At 47.6% G+C, this 21,468-nt stretch overlaps 1 protein-coding gene across 1 annotated transcript in view; it reads left to right on the forward strand.

Moving 5' to 3' along the window:
• Positions 1-21,468, forward strand: part of KSR2 (kinase suppressor of ras 2) — a gene marked incomplete at its 3' end in the record, with an annotated part of 191,153 nt that overhangs the window by 81,289 nt on the left and 88,396 nt on the right. The window contains exon 5 of the mRNA XM_083478598.1: positions 13,524-13,705. Coding sequence (XP_083334724.1) covers positions 13,524-13,705 — 182 coding nt within the window. The remainder of the gene's footprint in view (positions 1-13,523; positions 13,706-21,468) is intronic.

Genomic DNA, 21,468 nt, shown 5'->3' on the forward strand with positions numbered 1-21,468 from the left:
GCTCCGGGTTGGGCTCGGGCTCAGGCTCGGGCTCGGGCAGCCACAGCGTCGGCGGCGCTGGCGATCGGCGGCGCGGGGGGATGGCCCTCCCGGGGGAGCCGGCGCTGCTCAATGGGGTTGCCAAGGAGACAGGCCGGCCGCCCCCCTCCCCCGGCCCGGCGCCCCCCGCCGCGCCGGTGCCCCTTATCGAGCTGGTGCGCGCCAGGCGCCCTATAAAAGCCGCGGACGCGCCCACCGCCGCCCGATATTATTGGGGGGGCTGAGCCCCCCCAAACGAATTTTTGAGGGGGCTCGGGCCCCCTCAGGCCCCATGGAGTCGGCGCCTATGGTAGAGACACTCCTTCAGGTATACTGGGCTGAGGCTGTTTAGGGCTTTAAAGGTCAGCACCAACACTTTGAATTGTGCTCAGAAATGTACTCGGAGCCAATGTAGGTTGTTCAGGACTGGTGTTATATGGTCTCGGTGGCTGTTCAACTGTGGAATGGTCTCCCTCTGGAGGTTGTGGACTCTCCTTCCTTGGAGGTTTTTAAGCAGAGGTTGGATGTCATGGATGCTTCGGCTGAGATTCCTGCATTGCAGGGGGTTGGAATAGATGACCCTTGATGTCCATTCCAGCTCTACAATTTTATGATTACACGATTCTGCCTCTCTCCTAACACCAGAACTCATGGACACCCTGTGAAGCTGAGTGCTGGAAGATTCAGGACAGGTAAATAAACAACAGCACTCCCTTCCACAGGAGGCGGCAATAGCCACCAACTTGGATGACTTTAAAAAGAGGATCGGACAAATTCACAGAGGAGAGGGCTATCAATGGCTGTGTGATGGCCTGGGATTCAGACTCGGAGGCTGAACCTGAGAAATCCCAGCCTGCACAGGAGCCCCCGCCTCCAGAACCAGCTGAGCCGGGGCTGGGGCTTGAGCATGAAGGGTCCTCACCTGTGCTGGATCCTCAGGTGCAGGCACCAGCTGAGTCTGCTCTGGCTCCTGAGGGGATGGAGGACCCATTGCCTGCAGGTGTTCCACTCTCAGCCCCGTCAGGGGAAAAGGAGGTTGCCTCTGGATACGGTAACCCTCCAGCCTCTCCTGAGCTGCAGAGGCTCAGGGCAGAGAGGCGGAGGGAACTAAGTTCCTGCAGGAGGAGTGCTCGCCTCCAGGCCAAGAGAGGCGAGTCACCTGTGGACCGGGGCCGCCTTATGCCTCATGGCAGACAAAAGCCAGCCAGCCCCAGTCCCAGGTTGCAGGAGCAACTTTGTTGGTAGCCTGTTCCTGCCTGCACTCTGTCCTGCTCTTCTGCCAGAGTTCCTGACCTCACCTGACTCCCTGCCTTGGACCCCGCTTCAGCTTTGATGGACAGCCTCCGTACCGCACCCTCGACCTCGGACTGGGCTCGGACCTCGCTGCATGGTTAACCCTCAGGACCAGCATAGGCTGCTACCTATGACGGCAAAGATCTGCCTCGATGGTTGGAGGCAGCAGTCCTTCCGAATACCGGTTGCTGGGAATTGCAGGAGGGGAGAGCGCTCTTGTGTTCAGGTCTTGCTTGTGGGTTTCCCTTTGGGGCATCCGGACAGCTGCTGTGAGGGCAGAACGCTGGGCTAGATGTCCTATGGGCCTTCTTGCGTTCTTGTCACTGACCAAGTCACAGGTGCCCTTAATTGATTGGGTGGGGCAGCAGGGATGGGAGAAAAGTGCAGGCAAGATTAATTGACTCGCCTTAGCAAGGTAAAGAAGTTCAAAAGTTTGCCTTTCATTTGGGTGCTCGGTAGGGGATGAGCGCTAAGTCCCTCAAACCAATCACTGGAAGTGCTAATAAGCCTTGATGAGTCCTGGCATCAAAGGCCTGGCATCAAAGTGGGGGCACCACCCTCTGGTCGGGGTTTAGGCCAAACCCCTGCTGCTGCTGCCAGTAGAAGGAGGAGGATCAGATTTGGATGAAAGCGCCATGAATATGTTTAGCTGGGCTGCGGGGCAGGATGTGGTCCTGACTGCCCTGCAGTTACCTCCTAGATATTTTTGGTAACTAGGCAAGCTGTCACCTTGCCAACAAAGGTTCGTATATTTAAAGCTATGGTTTTCCCAGTAGTGATGTATGGAAGTGAGAGCTGGACCATAAAGAAGGCTGATCACTGAAGAATTGATGCTTTTGGATTATGGTGCTGGAGGAGACTCTTGAGAGTCCCATGGACTGCAAGAAGATCAAATCTATCTATTCTGAAGGAAATCAGCCCTGAGTGCTCACTGGAAGGACAGATCCTGAAGCTGAGGCTTTAATAGTTTGGCCACCTCATGAGAAGAGAAGAATCCCTGGAAAAGACCCTGATGTTGGGAAAGATGGAGGGCACAAGGAGAAGGGGACGACAGAGGACAAGATGGTTGGACAGTGTTCTCAAAGCTACCAGCATGAGCTTGACCAAACTGCGGGAGGCAGTGGAAGACAGGAGTGCCTGGCACTCTTTGGTCCATGGGGTCACGAAGAGTCGGACACGACTAAACGACTAAACAACAACAAGGCAAGCTTGGGTTGTGTTCAAACTCCAGTTTACGGTGCACTTACTGTGTTTGCAGCACCAGGTCTTTCATCCATGTTTGCACAATGTTTTCCAAAACGCACATCTACCCTGCACTTGTAGGGACGCGGGTGGCGCTGTGGGTTAAACCACAGAGCCTAGGACTTGCCAATCAGAATCGTCAGCAGTTTGAATCCCCGCGGCAGGGTGAGCTCCCGTTGCTCTGTCCCTGCTCCTGCCAACCTAGCAGTTCGAAAGCACATCAAAGTGCAAGTAGATAAATAGGTACCACTCTGACGAGAAGGTAAACAGTGTTCCCGTGTGCTGCTCTGGTTCACCAGAAGTGGCTTAGTCATGCTGGCCACATGACCCGGAAGCTGTACGCCGGCTCCCTCGGCCAATAAAGCGAGATGAGCGCTGCCACCCCAGAGTCGGCCACGACTGGACCTAATGGCCAGGGGTCCCTTTACCTTTTGCCCTGCACTTGGATCTGCCAGCCCTGAGCTGCTTTGTGCAGCTGTGATGATCTATGGGCCACGCAGCTGGCCAGGCATCCCCCTTTGCAGGTGGGCAGGTGGCACAGCTCAGCACAACTTCACGTGGCTCCTGGTGAGGTCTTGCCCTGGTGGTGGCAGCAGCAGCAGCATGAGCTGGGCTTTTGTGGCAGGCTCCATCCACCCTCTGTGCCCTGCCCCCTAGTGTTCGTGCACATGCACCTGTCCTGGGCACCAGCAAACCACGCTACACCACTGCCCTCCCTTCCCCCGTGAAACAATTTCTGGCCTCATTCCTAAGCACTCCCCATGGCTGTGAAGTCAAACTACTGGTTTTAGTCCCTTTGGATGCATAAGAGACTTAAGGCATTTGTGTAACATTTGCCTTACAGATATACGAGAAGGGCATAGCGTAGACAAATGCACTCCTGTAAGTAAATAGCACAGGAACTGCTCCATCACCAGATCCCTGAAGAGAGAGCCTCTGCCTTCCACGCCGAAGCACCTCCAAGTCAACTCACAGCTAGGGAGGCTGGTGAAGCCAGCATTTAAAGGCAAATCTGCCTGATTCGCAATGTCCAAAACAACACGCAAAGCAAAACACAGGCCTCCTTTGAAATCCGCTCTTGTCCGAATTTTGCAATGCAGCTCTGCAGAGAAGGAAGGCAGGAGCCAGGCTGAAATGGGCACAAACATGGATCACATTAGTGGAAGTGGTGTGCAAAAAGGCATTATTGTTAGGAGGCATTGCCTTGCAGAACTGTGTATATGAGGGAAAATTTGCACTAAAATGCTGGTGAATTTTCATCAGCTCCCCCACTCCCTTTTAAGTGCAAACTGATGTGGAGAATTGAACTCCAGAGGGGGGAAATGAAAAACTGAGAGAAATAGAAATTGACAGAATTGGTCACCTCTATTCACAGCCAGCAATGTCTCTCTCTTTTATTCTGTCTTGGTTCGGATTGTTTATCTCTCCTCCTGGCTGTCTCCTTCTAGCTAGGGAAGGAAAAATCTGTCTATTTCCAGTGAGCTATTACTTTTGCATCCCACTTCTGTAAAAGAAAAGTGGGGGAGGGGAACCTCACTTGAAAATGTGCCTTGCAGTATGTATTTACATTTTTTAAATGTATTTTTTCCTCAAGATATGCATGCATTTGAGCCACAAATTCCTTTTTAAAAAAATAATATTTATTATTTTCAGTAGATAAACATAGTAAAAAAAAAAGATTAACAATAATAAAAACAAACAAAGAATAAAAGAAAAAGAGAAAAAAGAAAAAAGATACATACAGCATATTACCACTTAATTAATTAAAATTAAGTACTATCCATCTTCATAAACATAGTATTTGACTTCCTCGAATCTCTTCCATTCGAATTTCGAATTTCTTAGTAATTTAATGTAGCAGTTTCCAATATCAGTGTTTCAAAAGACCATATCACAGTCCTAATCACATTACATAACTTTCCTTATCGTACATTTTCTTATTTATAAATTTAATTCCAGTTTAATCCTAGGCCTAATTGTTTCTTCAAGTGGTCACATATCTTTAATATTACAATATTTATTCAAATAGTCTTTAAATTTCTTCCAAATTCCTTCAGGACACTCAGCAAACGCAACAGTTGGCACCTAACTCAGTTCTTATTTATTTTATTTATTTTTACATTTATATCCCACCTTCCTTCCAAGGAACTCAAAGTGGTGTATGTAGCTCTCCTCCTCTTCGTTTTATTCTCACAACAGCCCTGTGAGGTAGGTTAGGCCAAGAGACAGAGACTGGCCCAAGGTCACCCAGTGAACGTCATGGCTGAATGGGGATTTGAATTCTAGTGTCCCAGGTCATAGTCTTTACATATGATCTATTATAAACAGATTCATGCAATAATGTGCACCTGTGCCTAAAAATACATATGTGCTCAGTACCAATGATCCTTCTGAAGTATACATAGCAGGAGATGGGAAGTTTATTTATACATTTAGTTCATAAAATTTAAACAGTGCTTGAATTTTAAAAAAAGCCCCCAAAAACCCTCAAAGTGGTTTACAAAGGTGATAAAACAATAACATTATCAGTAAAAACAGTTAAAAACAACTATTTAAAACGCCGGGGCAGAGGGGGGAACCCATGAATTCAACCATAAGCTAAAACAGATTAAAATACCCAACAACTTTCTACAACATTCTGGAGAGGCTGGTCTAAACAACTAATCTGCAGCTAAGCCAGAATGCGGCAGCTAGACTGGTGACTGGGAGTGGCCACATAACACCGGTCCTGAAAGACCTACATTGGCTCCTAGTACGTTTCTGAGCACAATTCAAAGTGTTGGTGTTGACCTTTAAAGCCCTAAATAGCCTCAGCCCAGTATACCCAAAGGAGCATCTCCACCCCCATCATTCAGCCTGGACACTGAGGTCCAGCTCTGAGGGCCTTCTGGCGGTTCCCTCATTGCTAGAAGTGAGGTTGCAGGGAACCAAGCACAGGGCCTTCTTGGTAGTGGCGCCTGCCCTGTGGAATGCCCTCCCATCAGATGTCAAGGAAATAAACAACTATCTGACTTTTAGAAGACATCTGAAGGCAGCCCTGTTTTGGGAGGTTTTTAACGTTTGATGTTTTATCGTGTTTTTAATATTCTGTTGGGAGCCGCCCAGAGTGCCTGAGGAAACCCAGCCAAATGGGTGGTGTATAAATAATAAATTATTATTATTATACTTATTAATTATTATTATAAACAAGTTTTTAGCAGGTGCTGAAAAGAGTACGGTGAAGGCACCTGCCTGCTGTCAATCGGCAGGGAGTTCCAAAGTTTGGGTGCTGCCCCATTGAAAGATGGATTTCTTGTGAATGAGGAAAGTCTTCTGTGTGCAGTTTATAACAGAGCAAGGTCCACAGATGGAAGTGGTCGAGTAGACATCTATGGGGCAAGGTGATCTCTTAGCTAAACTGCAACCCTATATCTGGAGGGGGGCAGGGGTCTGCTCTTAAGTAGCTACGCCTTCCCCGGTCCACTCCATTGCATACCCAAGGCTACAGCCGGCCTTTCGTTGGCCTTCACAGCAATAGAGGCAGATGAATGATGTCAGGCATTGATCATCATTCATCTCCCCTCCTCCTCTTTTAAATTTATTTTCCGGAGAAGGGTGGGGGGAGGAGGGGGTTATGGGGAAAATCTCTGCTGAGAATCACTCATCCTTCCTAATAATGAGAGCTGTCACTGGCGCTGCTCCCTAGGAAATGATTTTCTCGGTAAATATTTAGCCTGTAACTGATTTATGGATGGAGAGAGGGAGAAAAAAGAGGAACCCTCCCGAAACTTTGTTGGGCTAGGAGCAGGGCTCCAGGGAGCGGGGCTGAGTACAACATTGTGGGGATGTGTTTGTGTGTGTGCTGGGGGTGTAGCCCCACTTAGCTGTCCTTAAGAGGCCTGCTTTGGAGGCTCCAGTTGGTGCAAAGTGCCTCTGGCTAGACTGTTGGTGGGGACAGTCCATTGCTAGGATGTAACCCTGGAGCTCTGGGGTTGTGATTCCCGCGTTGCAGGATGTTGGGCTAATGACCCACGGGGTCCCCTCTGACTCTATGTGTTATGTACTGAAGTTCTCACCCTGGGCCAGCAGGGGGATACTATAGATAGTTATGCAAATAAGGGATCGAAAGTGACGTTCAGTGATTGGATAGTTTTAGAAAAATTTTACAGTTGCGTTGTACTGGAGCTCTATATAAGCAGGCTGACTGAACCTTTCAGTTCAGTTCAGTTCTGGCCTCTGAATAAACAAGAGCTGTTTGAAGAATCACTGTGTCGTCTGATATGTTCACCCACAACTTAACACTATGATTCCAGATCTATGATTCCATGCCCCAGTGGGAAACCCACAAACAGGGTCCTCTACACCTGCAATTGCCAACAACTTGTATTCAGAGGCATACTGCCTCCAACATCGGAGACACAACAGAGCCATTCATGGGTAGCAGCCATTGATGGAGCCTGCAACTCCATCAATAAAATAATAAGTGCACCAGAAGAGCCCTGTTGGGTCTGGCCATTGGCCCATCTAGCCCAGAATCCACTGCTCACCATGGCCAACCAGATGCCACAATCGGAAAGCTACAAGCAGGACCTGAATGCAACAGCACTCTCCCCACTGTTGGTTTGCAGAGGCTATCCATAGGCATTGTGTCTCCTGAAGCAGAAGTAGAACATACTCACCATGGCAAGCAGGACGTGAGTGCAATGGAGTTGTCCCCACTTGTGATTCCCCCAGTGACTGAGACTCAGAGGCACATTGCCTCCCAACAGCAGGAGCTATTATTTTTCATCTCCCTGTCTCTTTGGGACACCAGAGTATTTGTGGCTTTGAGGACCGCTGCCGTCTGCTCCGACTCTCGGATCTCAGGCCCGGAGCGTCTCCCTTTCCTCTCGCTCTCGCATGGAATCGCAGCTGCTTGTAGAGATGAACACAAAGGAGTCTCTTGACATGACAGTCCTTCTCACAACTTGTCACCGGCAAAGCGCTTCCAGCCCGCCTGGTTTTCGGAGTTTGTCATTGAGATCTGAGGTGCTGGATGTGCTGAAAGTCTCTCTCTCTCTGTGTGTGCCTCTTCTGTGGGATGTGTGAGACTGATGGCATCGTTGGTGCTAATGACCCAAAACTGAGTGATAAATGGGAAGGTTTTGGGAGAAGAATATGAGCTTCTGCAGAGTCATGTTCGTAGAATAAATGCTGCAGAAAGGCGTTGAGTTGAAAGTGGAGACTCAAGAAGGAGGGGTTGGCCTGCCCAGTAGGGAATGAGAAGTGTCTGTGCTTTTTGTGGTGGCTTTCAATGACTACTAGTCACACTGCCTATATTTTCCCTCCAGTATGCCTTTGACTTCCAGGGACTGGGAATTGCAGGTGGGGAGTGGGGCTTGTTATGAAGACCCCTGAATGTAGCAGTGCTCTGGAGATCAACTGCAGGGGCACCAGAGCCCACCTGTATAGCAGACCTCCAACAATATACCGTATTTTTTGCTCTATAAGACTCACTTTTTCCCTCCTAAAAAGTAAGGGGAAATGTGTTTGCGTCTTATGAAGCGAATGCAGGCTGCGCAGCTATCCCAGAAGCCAGAACAGCAAGAGGGATTGCTGCTTTCACTGTGAAGCAATCCCTCTTGCTGTTCTGGCTTCTGAGATTCAGAATATATTTTTTCTTGTTTTCCTCCTCCAAAAACTAGGTGTGTCTTGTGGTCTGGTGCGTCTTATAGAGCGAAAAATACAGTAATTATGTTTTCTGATTTTTACTCCTTTTTATGTTGTTGTTGTTACTCCAGTTGTTAGGTTTTCTTTGCTGCAATTTGTACTTGTTTGTCGCATCAAGCTCAATTTTATTATAACGACATAAGGATGTAAAATGCTCAAAGAGATCATTGAAACAATGCTGAGAAGTACTGGGTGAAAGATGCCTAATAAAACTGGCAGCTGGATTTTGAACTAGTCCAAATTCCCGAACACCCTTCATAGTCTGGTCTGCATCGATACCCCAATCCACTTTTGGAGTAATCTCACCTGGGTGTTACAGAAGCATGGAGAAAAGTGACAGAATCTGGTTCTCTTGGGGAAGGCTGCGGCAGTGTGACAGGTTTCAGGGGGTACTAAGCAACGTGCCAGCCATGACCCCTCAATCTGGATGCAACCCACATGTAGAGTTGGGGGCTGAAGGGGCACCAGGTGAGGAGCCAGGTCAGGTCGAGTGCTCAGAGCTGACAGATGGACATTAGGAGATTCCTGGACCTGAGGCTATCAGGCAGGAGAACCCAGAATCACTTCGCAGACCACAAGGCCCTGTAAGGCCACAGTCAGGACCCCTTACAGGCACCTTTTCCTGATGCACTAGATGCCCCCACGACCCCTCACTAGACCAGGGGCACCTAGCATGTGGGAGCCTATGGAATTAAGAAGGAGCTCCCATCTTCAGGTCAGAGTCCCTGAAGTTCTCCACAAGCATATGGAGCCTGGAGGCAATAGCTTGGAGGCAGGAGCTTGAAAGATCTCATTCTGTTGTCCACCTCTCTTGGGGAGTCTTGAGTCATTTACTTGGAGCCATCCATGGCATTGTTTCAGACCAAAATATGGCAGCACTCTTGCTCTCTCTCCTTCTGTGGTTTCTAGCAACTGGGGCCCAGAAGCATGCTGCCTTCAACCATAAAGGTAGAACATTGCCATCAGGACTAGTAGCCATTGATAGACTTCTCCTCCATGAATTTGTCCAATCATCTTTTAAAGCCATCCAAATTGGTGGCCAACTTTGGTCTCCTATGAGAGCGAGTTCCATTAACTATGTATGTTCTGCATGGAAGTCCTTTATTTTATCTGTCCTGGTTCTTCCAACATTCAGCTCCATGGCATGCCCACCAGTTTGAGGGTTATCAGAGAGGGAGAAACATGTTTCTGTGTCTTCTTACTCGACATCATGCATCATTTTTTCCACCTATATCATGCTGCCTCTTACTCTCTTTAAACTAAAACCCTGAGCCTGCTGGATCAGGCCAATGGCCCATCTAGTCCAGCATACTGTTCTCTCACTGGCCAGCCATATTCCCCAACGGGAAACCTGGAAGCAGGACCCAAGGACGAGAGAGAAAGAGATCCCTCCAATCCACTTTCTCCAGGCCAGGCATAATGTTCTAATTTTATAGCATGCAGCATCTTCCTCAACTTTTCTCGCAACTAAAAAACCCCGGACACTGTAGCCTTTTCATAGGAGAGCGGCTCCATCCCCATCGATCATTTTGGTTGCCCTTGTTCTGAACCTTACCCAGGAGGTCCCAGGAAGGTGGTGGCTGGGCCTTGGCCATAGCGTGGCTACTGTTAGGACAGCGTGAATGATCCTGTTCCAGCTGGCAGGGGTCATAGGAGGAGTAATGCCGGCCACCGAGCCTGGAGGTTGCGCAACCTCCCTTTGATTCAATTGTCCTTTGGGCTAATGAAAGCAATTGGCTGCAGTGGGTCCCCTACCCAGCACAAGATGTGGAAATGAGCGTCACATTTTCCTGTGCTAGGAAACAATTAGCACATTAGGGAGAGGTTGTATAATTGTTTTTCTTTCTCTCCCCCCCCCTCACCTCCCTCTTTTGCAAGCTACTTTGGCCGGCTCTGGAGGTTCTGCAATGCAGTCATTTCCTACGGAGGGCTTCTCCAGATGCCCAGGGATCTGATGGGCATGTGCTGCCAACAGGCACACAGGAAGGATGTCTGCTGTAGGCTGGGAGGGCAAGCACCTGGCACCATCACCTTCCCTTTGCGTGACCTTTTAGGGCCCCTTTCTCTTCTCCGCGCTTAGAAAACAAAATGAGTTGGGATCCTAAATCTGGAACCTGAATATAGATTTATTTCTGATGCAGCTTTTCATCCATGCGCAGAACGACAACATTTGCGTAGCGCCGTCAGTGCATCACGCGACAATGGGGCAGTTCATTGTGGAAAAGCCAACAAGAGATCCTGGTGCACTTTAATCATCACCAGCAATTTCATACTGAAGTCTCCCTTGGAAACTTTTTGTTGGTCAAGACACTGAGGTCCAGCTCTGAGGGCCTCTTAGTGGTTCCCTCACCTTGAGAAGTGCAGTTACAGGGAACCAGGCAGAGGGCCTTCTCAGTAGTGGCGCCCACCCTGTGGAACACCCTCCCACCAGATGTCAAGGAGATAAACAATTATCTGACTTTTGGAAGACATCTGAAGGCAGCCCTGTTCAGAGACATTTTTAAGGTTTAATGTTTTATTATGTTTTTATATATGCTGGAAGCCGCCCAAAGTGCCTGGGGCAACCCAGTCAAGATGGGTGGGGTACAAATAATAATATATAGCAACAATAATAATTTTTTATTTATACCCTGCCCATCTGGCTGGGTTTCCTCAGCCAATCTGGGCGGCTCCCAACAGAATCATCATCATCATCATCATCATCATCATCATCATCATCATCGTCGTCGTCATCAAGCAACAAAACATCAATCATTAAAAACTTCCCTAAACAGGGCTGCCTTCAGATGTCTTCAAAAAGGCAAATAGTTTTTTATTCCCTTTACATCTGATGGGAGGGCGTTCCACAGGGCAGGCGCCACCACCAAGAACGCCCTCTGCCTGGTTCCCTGTAACCTCACTTCTCGCATTGAGGGAACTGCCAGAAGGCCCTCGGAGCTGGACCTCAGTGTCCGGGCTGAACGATGGGGGTGCAGACCCTCCTTCAGATATACTGGACCGAGACCGTTTAGGGCTTTAAAGGTACTGGGAGCCAATGTTGGTCTTTCAGGACTGGTGTTATATGGTCTCGGCGGCCACTCCCAGTCACCAGTCTAGCTCCTGCATTCTGGATTAATTGTAGTTAATAAAAGTAATAATAATAATAATAATAATAATAATAATAATATCATCAACAACAACAACAGCAAACTGCAATACAACTGGTATTCAGTATGACCTGGTATGAGGCATCTTCTGCTGTTTCTATGAGACCATCAACCTTTGTGAATCATTCACGCTTGCTACATCTCTGCCCATGATGATGGGTACCTACTGTAGAATCTCCAGCTTCTGATTATATAATGTTTTTTTGTTGGGGAAGGATGGGGGGGGGGCAAGAGGGTGTCTGCTAACCATCCTTCACTTTTAGAGATCCTATTTCAGCGAAGCATTTAATACTGTGCTCCATCATAGCCGGCTTACAGGAGTGTGCTCCCCGATCTAGGAAGTTAACAAGATTTTTGCTTAGAGCTCAGCGTCGCTGCTTGGCTGAACTTGCACGGTTCGAAGGAGGGGGGCAGGGAGAGCTCTCCACAAAGAGGGAAATTGCCTAGGAGACAGAGATGGATTGAGGCGGCTATTCCTAAAACACCTGTCACTTGGGTGTAGGGGGCAGGAGGAGGCGCAAGATGTATCATCCCAGTCTTGACATAAATCAGGGTGTTTGCAGCCTAGGCAAGATAAATTGGGAAGAGTTAATGGAGAAATAGCTGAGAAGAAATGGCCCCAGTTGACTTTGTCGGGGCTGAGTTCCAGCGGCCCGTTCCCTTTCCCGCCACAAGAGGGCGGAATGATCCGTCCTGCTTCCTGGTGAAGAGGCCCCCTATTCCTGCATAGGCAACTGAGATGCAGAAAGAATTCTGCTCCCAGAAATTCTCCTTTGCCAACGCCAGGGTTATCTCTGAGTGAATGTCTCTCAGACAAGTGGGACCCGCTGCACAATATAACAGTGTTAAGTGCTAAGTTTTAAATTAGCAATAATCGTGCCTCAGATTAACCTCGTTGGCTTTTGTTTCAGCCGGGCTCTCTCCCAGCACACTCCGTTCCATCTACCCTCACTCCCATTTTTTTTTAAAAAAACATTTATTTATGTTCCACCTTTATCTCCCAAGGATACCCCAAGGATATCAAGGTGGTGTACATGGTTCGCCTCCTCCTCCCCATTTCATTTCATCTTCACAACAACCCTGGGAGGTTGGCTTGGCTAAGAGACGGTGACTGGTCCAAGGTCATCTGGTGAGCTTCATGGCTGAGTGGGGTTTTCAAACTCTGCTCTCGAAGCTTCTGTAAATCTGGGACTGTCCCTGAGAAAGAGGGACACTTGGAGGGTCTGAGATCTGCACCGTTCTATCCCATTAAAAGCTCGAGCAAACAAGTAGAACACCTTCTGTCTGAAACCTGCAAGAGAGAGCCCTAGAAACTTTTGGTGGCTGACCGCTCTCAGAGGCAGGATGCTAAGCTAGGTGGGTCTTTGGACTGCTCTGTTGGAGCTTCATGTCTGTTTCTTCTGACCTGGCCTCTCCTTTACTTACATGTTGTTGTTTTCCAATCCATGCAAACTACCGTGCTTTTCCGTCTATAAGACGCCCCCATGTATAAGACTCCCCCTATTTGGGGGGACTCACATTTAAGAAAATGGGGGGAGATGGCACAGAGTTGTTGAGCTTTTTTGGGGGGGATTGCCGAGAATCACTCACCCACACGAGTCACAAAATCTGCCTCCCGTCTGTCCTATCGCCAATCGCCCGCCCAACTGCCGGAGCGTCAGCCAATCAACACCACCCATTGATGCAGCAACCAATAACATGCACAATAGCCGCTGACAGCAACCAATCTAACTTCCACCCTATGCACTATCCATGTATAAGATGACCCCCCACTTTTTGGCATGATTTTTAATGAAACAAACATAATATTATATAGTGGCACCTTGGTTTACAACCATAATCTGTTCCGGAGATCCGTTTGTAAACCAAAACAGGTTGTAACCCAAGGTGCGCTTTTGCCAATGGGGCCTCAAAAAAAATATTGTTCATAATCAAATAAAATTAAGGTTGGAATCCAAAAAAAAAGGTTGCAAATCGGGACGTGCACTTCTGGGTTTGACGTGTTTGTAATCCAAAATGTATGCAAACCAAGACTTATGCAAACCAAGGTACCACTGTACACAGAAAAGTACGGTATGAATTATCTTCCTTCTGCTGCGGTTCTTCCTCATGCCTTACCTTCTCCTTTTCCCACAGAGTGAAGAAGAAGAACAAGCCGTTGAACCTCAAGATCCACAACAGTGTCGGGAGCTGTGAGAATATCCCTGCCCAGCGCTCCCCGCTTCTCTCAGAACGCTCCCTACGGTCTTTCTTCGTTGGACACCCGCCTTTCCTCCCTTCCACCCCTCCTGTCCACACGGATGGCACCTTTTCCACTAGTAAGTCAGCCCTGATGTGGGGCTACAGTGGTAGAGGAGGAAGGGGGGCGGGTTGGTAATCATGCCAGAGCACTGAGCATGCATTGCAGGGTGTGGGGCCCAGATAACCCTCTGGGGTCCTTTCCGATCCTACAATTCCATCAAATTCCATGAGGGTGCCTGGGGGCTGGCAAGAGTCTTTCCAAACAGGCCTGGCTTCCAGAACTGGCTTTCACTACACAGGGAGGAATGAAAGTAGCCACGTTTCTAGATAAGAAAGCCAAACCCAAATTTTTGCAATGGTTTGTGTGTTGGTTTAGAGAGTGCCCCAAAAGATCGCTGATCAGTCCCTCTAATTCCAGTCCCTGGGCGATAAAGTCTCATTTGTTATGTAGCCAATAAATTTGCTTACTTATTTATTTCATAACATTTCATGCACGGCGAGACCGTAACCAAAACGCCCCCCCAAAGGAAACCTCCAAGCTATTTGCAAATATATATATATATATGATGAGAGCAAGAGTTGAAAACAACTGTTTGAATGAGTAACACATAAAAATAAGATCGACAATAGCCTAAAAATCGGATTGAAACTTGAATTCAACATTCTGAATGTCCTGATAGGCTTGCTTCAAAAAAAAAATATTTCCAGCAGGGGCTGAAAAGGGCACAGCAAAGGAGCCTGCCCAATGTCAATGGGCAGGGAGTTCCAAAGGTTGGGTGCAGTTGGGTGCAGTTTTCATACAAACTCATACAAATTCCACCCATTCATGAGAGACTCAGGAGTGTAGTGGCAGACTGAGACAGATGAGGAAGGGGAACAGGAGCATGACATAGAGCAGTGATTCTCAATCTGTGGGTCCCCAGATGTTGTTGGACTACAACTCCCATCATCCCTGAGCTCTGGCCTTGCTAGCTAGGGGTGATGGGAGTTGTAGTTCAACAGCATCTGGGGACCCACAGGTTGAGAAAGGCTGACATAGAGGGTGAACAGAGGCTGGAGAAGGCCACTACCTCCCCTTCCCTCGATCTGGCTGCCCCAGCTGGGGAATTGAAACTCCCATCGCCACTCTTCCCCTCCCAAGGAAAGGAGCAGAGTAGTGGAAGCTGGGAAGGGCACCCGCCCATCGCTAGGGGTAGGGGAGGGCACAGTGCAGCATGGTCACCCAGGATGCAAAGAGGCACATCGTGGCCCAGTGTCTGCAAGCTTAGTGGTCTCATAAGGCACTATTGCGCTCTCTCTTTGTGATTTCTGGTGTCTGTGTCTGTGCAGATGCAATTTTCGGCATCTGCGCATGCACAGACATGATTTCCGGCGTCACGGAAGCGAGTCCCCGCGCCACGCTGTGCCGGTTTAGTGCAGCACGCAGGGACTCACTGAGCGGGTGGCTTGGTTCGGGGGTGGGTCATGGACCGGTTAAATGACCCCCGTGGGCTGCTTGTGGCCCATGGGCTTTAGGTTGCCTACCCCTGTACTAGAGTCTCATGAGCAAGCATGCCTTACCATCTTTGTAAGCTTGGTGAGCAGGTGTGGCAACTTATTGGGACGACTTTGTTGCTTCTATGCCATTCTGACCTCCTTGCCATTCTTGGACTCCTTTGACTTGGACTGCTGCATTGATTCCTGCATTGTTGGGGTTTGGACTAGATGACCTTTGGGTTACCTTCAAGCTACAATCTTAGCCCAACTAGCTTTGCCTTTCCTGTCATCAAGCCTGAGTGTAATGGCTGCTGTGACTCATTACCTGTTTCTAAGGGTGGGGGACTTGGGTGGCGCTGTGGCCTAACCGCTGAGCCTCTTGGGCTTGCCAATCGGAAGGTCAGCGGTTCAAATCCCCACGACAGCGTGAGCTCCTGTTGCTCTGTCCCAGCTCCTGCCAACCTAGCAGTTCGAAAGCACACCAGTGCAAATAGAGAAATAGGTACTGCTGTGGCAGGAAGGTAAATGGCATTTCTGTGTGCTCTGGAACTCATCACAGTGTCCCATTGCACCAGAAGCAGTTTAGTCATACTGGCCACATGACCCAGAAAGCTTTCTGTGGACAAACGTTGGGTCGCGTGACCTGAAGTGAGATTAGTGCCACAACCCATAGTCACCTTTGACTGGAATTAACCATCCAGGGGTCCTTGACCTTTACCTTCTAAGGGTGGATCTATGCACAGGAAAATAACCACTATAAATACGTCAGAAATTAGATCGTTATAACAAAAGGGGAAAAAAAACCTATGGAAAACCACGTAGAAAAATTTTCTGCTCTCTGGTGCCATCTGGTGTTGCATATTCATAATACATTCAAATCGTTGTTCCTGTACTAATGTAGCTGAGTCCCCAGTCTATATCTCTTACCTTTACCTCAATAAATATTTCTTCCTCAAGGAAGAACCTCTGCTGTTGTGGAGTAGACAGGGAGACACTAGTAGACTTGGGAAGAACACTGCAGTTTGCTAAAGCACAAAACGTATTTTTAAACACACAAACCCCGGGGAAAGATTACCCCCAAACAGTCTGTTGCCTGACTGCCGGAGGGGGCAAGCTGGAAAACTAGGTGCATGGGAGTAATACAATGGAGTGTTCTGGGAAAGGGCAAAGATGGCTGGCTGGAACAGCAAACAGGAGCACTTGGTGCTGCAAAACTCTGTTGTTGGATCCACTTCTTTATTTAAAATATAAATGATCCTGCCGCATCAGGCCAGTGGCCCATCGAGTCCAGCATCCTGTTCTCCCAGTGACCAACCAGATGCCTGTTCGAAACCTCTAAGCAGGACCTGAGCACAAGAGCCCTTTCCTCTCCTGCGGTTCCAAACAACTGGTATTCAGAAGCATTACTGCCTCTGGTGGTTCAAGTAGAACATAACCATTGTGGTGAGTAGTGGGAAGCCTTCTCCTCCATGAATTGGTCTAACACAGAGGTCGGCAACCTAAGGCCCAGGGGCCGGATGCAGCCCAATCGCCTTTTAAATCTGGCCTGCGGACGGTCCGGAGTTAGAGCCAGTGTGGTGTAGTGGTTAAGAGCGGTAGACTCGTAATCTGGGGAACCGGGTTCGTGTCTCCGCTCCTCCACATGCAGCTGCTGGGTGACCTTGGGCTAGTCACACTTCTCTGAAGTCTCTCAGCCCCACTCACCTCACAGAGTGTTTGTTGTGGGGGAGGAAGGGAAAGGAGAATGTTAGTCGCTTTGAGACTCCTTAGGGTAGTGATAAAGCGGGATATCAAATCCAAACTCCTCCTCCTCCTCCTCCTCCTCCTCTTCTTCTTCATCTTCTTCTTCCAGGAATCAGCGTGTTTTTACATGAGTAGAATGTGTCCTTTTATTTAAAATGCATCTCTGGGTTAAAATGCATAGGAAATCGTTCATTTCCCCCCCAAAATATAGTCTGCCCCCCCCACATGGTCTGAGGGACAGTGGACCGGTCCATGGCTGAAAAAGGTTGCTGACCCCTGGTCTAACCCTCTCTTAAAACCATCTAAGTTAGTGACCACCACTGCCTCCTGTAGGAGCAAGTTCCATAGTTTAACTATGTGCTTTCTTTTATCTGCTCAGAATCTCTCAACTACATCTGTATAGCAGACCTCCAACAATATAATTCTGTCATCCTTTTTTTTTAACTTCTTTTTAAATTACTTTTGTTAGGTTTTCTCGGCTGTGATTTATATCTTTATTTGTTAGCTGTCTTGAGTCTTATCTTATTGTAACAAGGGAGGATATAAATGCTCAGAGAAAGGAAACAAAACAATTCCAAATAGCACTGGGTGAAAGATCACTGAACCGGTAGGTCCCTATTCATAAAACTGGCAGCCATATTCTGGACTAATCCAAACTCCCAAACACTCTTCCTAGCCGGCTCTACATGAATGATGCATTTAAAAAACCACCAAATTAATCTACTGTAACGTGGACATTACAAAAGCATGGAGAACGGTGGCAAGATCAAGCATAAGAACATGGGCTGATGACCCATTTTGTCTATCACCACCACCACCATCACTTTTAATTTGTATACCGTCTTTCTATCTTACAATACCCAAGGCAGTTTACAAGCTGAAGAGACAAAGAATGTACACCTTATAACAATCTAATGCAATACAAAAATCTGATAATAAAACATAACTTTAAAATCCGCAAGCTACATCAAATAAAGTAACATTCAACGTTCATTAGACTAGTATAGAATAATATTAAATATCAGCATATAAAAATTAAACAGAAATCCATTCTTAACAATTACAATCGATCATTTCTAAACTACAATCAATAAAACAACAGCAAGCCACAGTGCATAAAATAATACAATACAAATTGAGAAGCAGAGACTGGAGGGTGGGGCAAGGCAGGTGGAAGGAGGCCTTGCCTGACCCCTCAGCATCTTCATGTCACTGTTTTGTTGTTGTTGTTTAGTCGTTTAGTCGTGTCCGACTCTTCATGACCCCATGGACCAGAGCACGCCAGGCACTCCTGTCTTCCACTGCCTCCCGCAGTTTAGTCAAACTCATGTTCATAGTTTCGAGAACACTATCCAACCATCTTGTCCTCTGTCGTCCCCTTCTCCTTGTGCCCTCCATCTTTCCCAACATCAGGGTCTTTTCCAGGGAGTCTTCTCTTCTTATGAGGTGGCCAAAGTATTGGAGCCTCAGCTTCAGGATCTGTCCTTCCAGTGAGCACTCAGGGCTGATTTCCTTCAGAACGGATCGGTTTGATCTTCTTGCAGTCCATGGGACTCTCAAGAATCTCCTCCAGCACCATAATTCAAAAGCATCAATTCTTCGGCGATCAGCCTTCTTTATGGTCCAGCTCTCACTTCCATACATCACTACTGGGAAAACCATAGCTTTAACTATATGGACCTTTGTTGGCAAGGTGATGTCTCTGCTTTTTAAGATGCTGATGCTGTGTTAAGATGCTGTCACATGTCACTGTGGCCAACATCAAACAGGAGCACTTGGTGCTGCAACATTCTGTTGTTGAATCCACTCCACTTCTTTATTTAAAATATAAATGATCCTGCTGGATCAGGCCAATGGCCCGTCTAGTCCAGCATCCTTTGCTCACAATGGCCAACCAGATGCCTGTTGGAAACCTTCAAGCAGGACCGAGCACAAGAGCCCTCTCCCCTCCTGTGGTTTCCAGCAGCTGGTATTCAGAAGCATTGCTGCCTCTGACCACGGAGGCAAAGCATAGCCATTGTGGCTAGTGGCCATTTCTTTCATTTGTCAGCGAGAGGAGGGAGGGGGGAAGAAACCCCATCCATGCAGCAAATGTCGTCAAAACAGGAGAAGACGTCCGGATGGAAGGGGTCAGGCCATCAGCGTTGCTGCCTGCCATCGGTGTTGCTGAGGTTTCCCTTCTGGCAGTTTTTGCTGATGTCGTCGGTGACATGGCATGCCCCAGATCGCCAAGCCAAGCTCCTGCTTATCTCCCGGGGGGGATGTGATTTCCTTCACAAGTTAAATAGCAGCTCCAAAGGCATTTCTGTGGGCTGTGTGTGTGCCTTCTGGCTCTTGACATCAATTGGCTGTTGAGATCTTTCTAGAAGCAGCCAGGCCTTTCTTAGCATCATGCAGTGGTACCTCTGGTTGCATTTGCTTCAGGTTACATACGCTTCAGGTTGCAGACTCCGCTAACCCAGAAATAGTACCTTGGGTTAAGAACTTTGCTTCAGGATGAGAACAGAAATTGTGCTCCGGTGGCATGGCAGCAGCGGGAGGCCCCATTAGCTAAAGTGGTACCTCAGGTTAAGAACAGTTTCAGGTTAAGTATGGACCTCCGGAACGAATTAAGTACTTAACCTGAGGTACCACTGTGTGTGTGTGTGTGTGTGTGTGTGTGTGTGTGTGTGTATACACATATCATTTTCAACAATTATTAAACATACTTTTATATCTTATACATTTTTTTTTACTTCCATCAATCACATCTGAAAATTTTCCAATCTTATCCACTTAATTTACATTTCTTACTTTCACTATTACATTTAAGTATCATATCTAATATCTCTCTTCTTTCTCTTCTTTGCAATATTTCATATATTCCTCCTTACAAAACTTCTTGTAGTCTGACTAGCGTAATTTGTTGATTACAGTTGCTCTTCAAATAAATCGTATATTTCTTCCAATCTTCTGTGAATCTCTGGTCCCGCAGGTTTCGAATCCTTCCTGTCCTTTTGTCCAATTCTGCGTAGCCCATTAATTTCGTCTGGTATTCTTCTTTCGTCGATAGTTCTTCTTGCTTCCATTTCTGGATCAACAATACTTTCTTAGCATCTTCTTATCTCCCATCCTCAGAGCTGCAGGGAGAAGGCAGATACTTTGGGAGCTGTTGCCATATTATGCCTGGATGAGGAAAGGGGTTGAGTGTTGTGTCCCAGTGATGGGGGGGGGGGGTCTGCCTTGCATGCAGATGCTCCCAGCTTCAATCTTTGGCATCTCCAAGCAGGACTGGGGATGCCCCCCTGTCCATCTGAAACCCTGGAGGGCACAGGCTACCAATGGACCAATGGTCTGACACTGTATAAAGCAGCTTCCTTCGCCCATGTTTAAACCAGTGCTTTCCCCCAGTACCATGAGGACTAGAATCTTGCTGTTATTTTTAAGGGAACCTCCACAGCTTAATGGGAGAGCATTGGCTTTGCCTGCAGAAGGTCCCAGGTTCAATCCCCAGCATCTCCAACTAGGACTGAGCGTGTCCTCTGCTTGAAAACCTGGAAAGCCACCACCAGTCAGTAGAGACAGTGCTGAGGTAGGATTGACAGATGTGTCTGATTCTGCATCAGGCAGCTTTCTATGTTCCTACATCGGATTGAGCTGCAGTTTCCCCAGCTCTTTCCCTGCAGTGCCCAAGATTATTGAATTCACTGTTTAAGGCCAGCAGAAAACAGGTTCCTGTGCCAGCAGAATCACTGGCTACCTGAAACATGGCCTTCTCGGTGGTGGCCCCAAGCTTTCCAAGTAAGTCTCGTTCTACCTAGGAATAGATGAATGTGTCAATTTTAGTTTCTCTCGATTTCTCATTTTTCCAATCTTTAGTTCAACACATCAGTTTGTATTTTTTTTTAAAGTCCACATGAAGTTTTGTACAAATTTTTGTGGACATTTCACCTAATAGACATCATTTTGTATGCATTTTTGCCCAATGCATGCATTTCCCAGCCTGTTTCTCCTATAATAGAATGTATCTTCGTCCTTTTTTTTTTTTTGCTGGTAGAAGAAAATCCCCGTCTGATTGTTTTTTCTTTTTTGGAAGGAGAGCTACATCTCACAGTTTGGAGAAGTGCAAATATTGAAGAAGAACTGTATTTTGGTCCCTGTGTGTTGTTTTCAGGAAGTATGAATTAGTCAACAAACTCCTCCCCTTAATTCTGCCCCCTCTTTGACAGTGGGCAAAGGTGGTCTCATTTTCTGACAGCCCTGGCAGTTTCCCTCCTGGTGCTGCATCTAATTAGCTGTTTCCTGCTGTGTCGTGCTATTTGTTCAGTTCTGTATAGTTATAAAAACAATCACTGGTTTTGATTGTTGCATACTTTTGCATTATGCAATGAGGCACTCCAAAGTGTCTAGCTTTCCAGCAGTGACCACAGCTTGGAAATGATATCGAAGTTGCTGCTGCACAGCAACTCTTTGGTAGGTCGTGTCCCTATGAGCATAGCTGTCAACTTTTCCCATTTTTCAAGGGTAAGTCCCTTATTCCAAATAGGATTCCTCGCAGGAAAAGGGGAAAGTTGACAGCTATGCCTATGAGGCAGTTGCAGGGACTTCCCACAGCTGCCTAAGTCTCCTCCTCTCCTGGGTC

The sequence above is a fragment of the Podarcis liolepis genome (genome assembly GCF_965112155.1).
Source record: "Podarcis liolepis genome assembly, chromosome: 15".
NCBI lineage: Eukaryota > Metazoa > Chordata > Lepidosauria > Squamata > Lacertidae > Podarcis > Podarcis liolepis.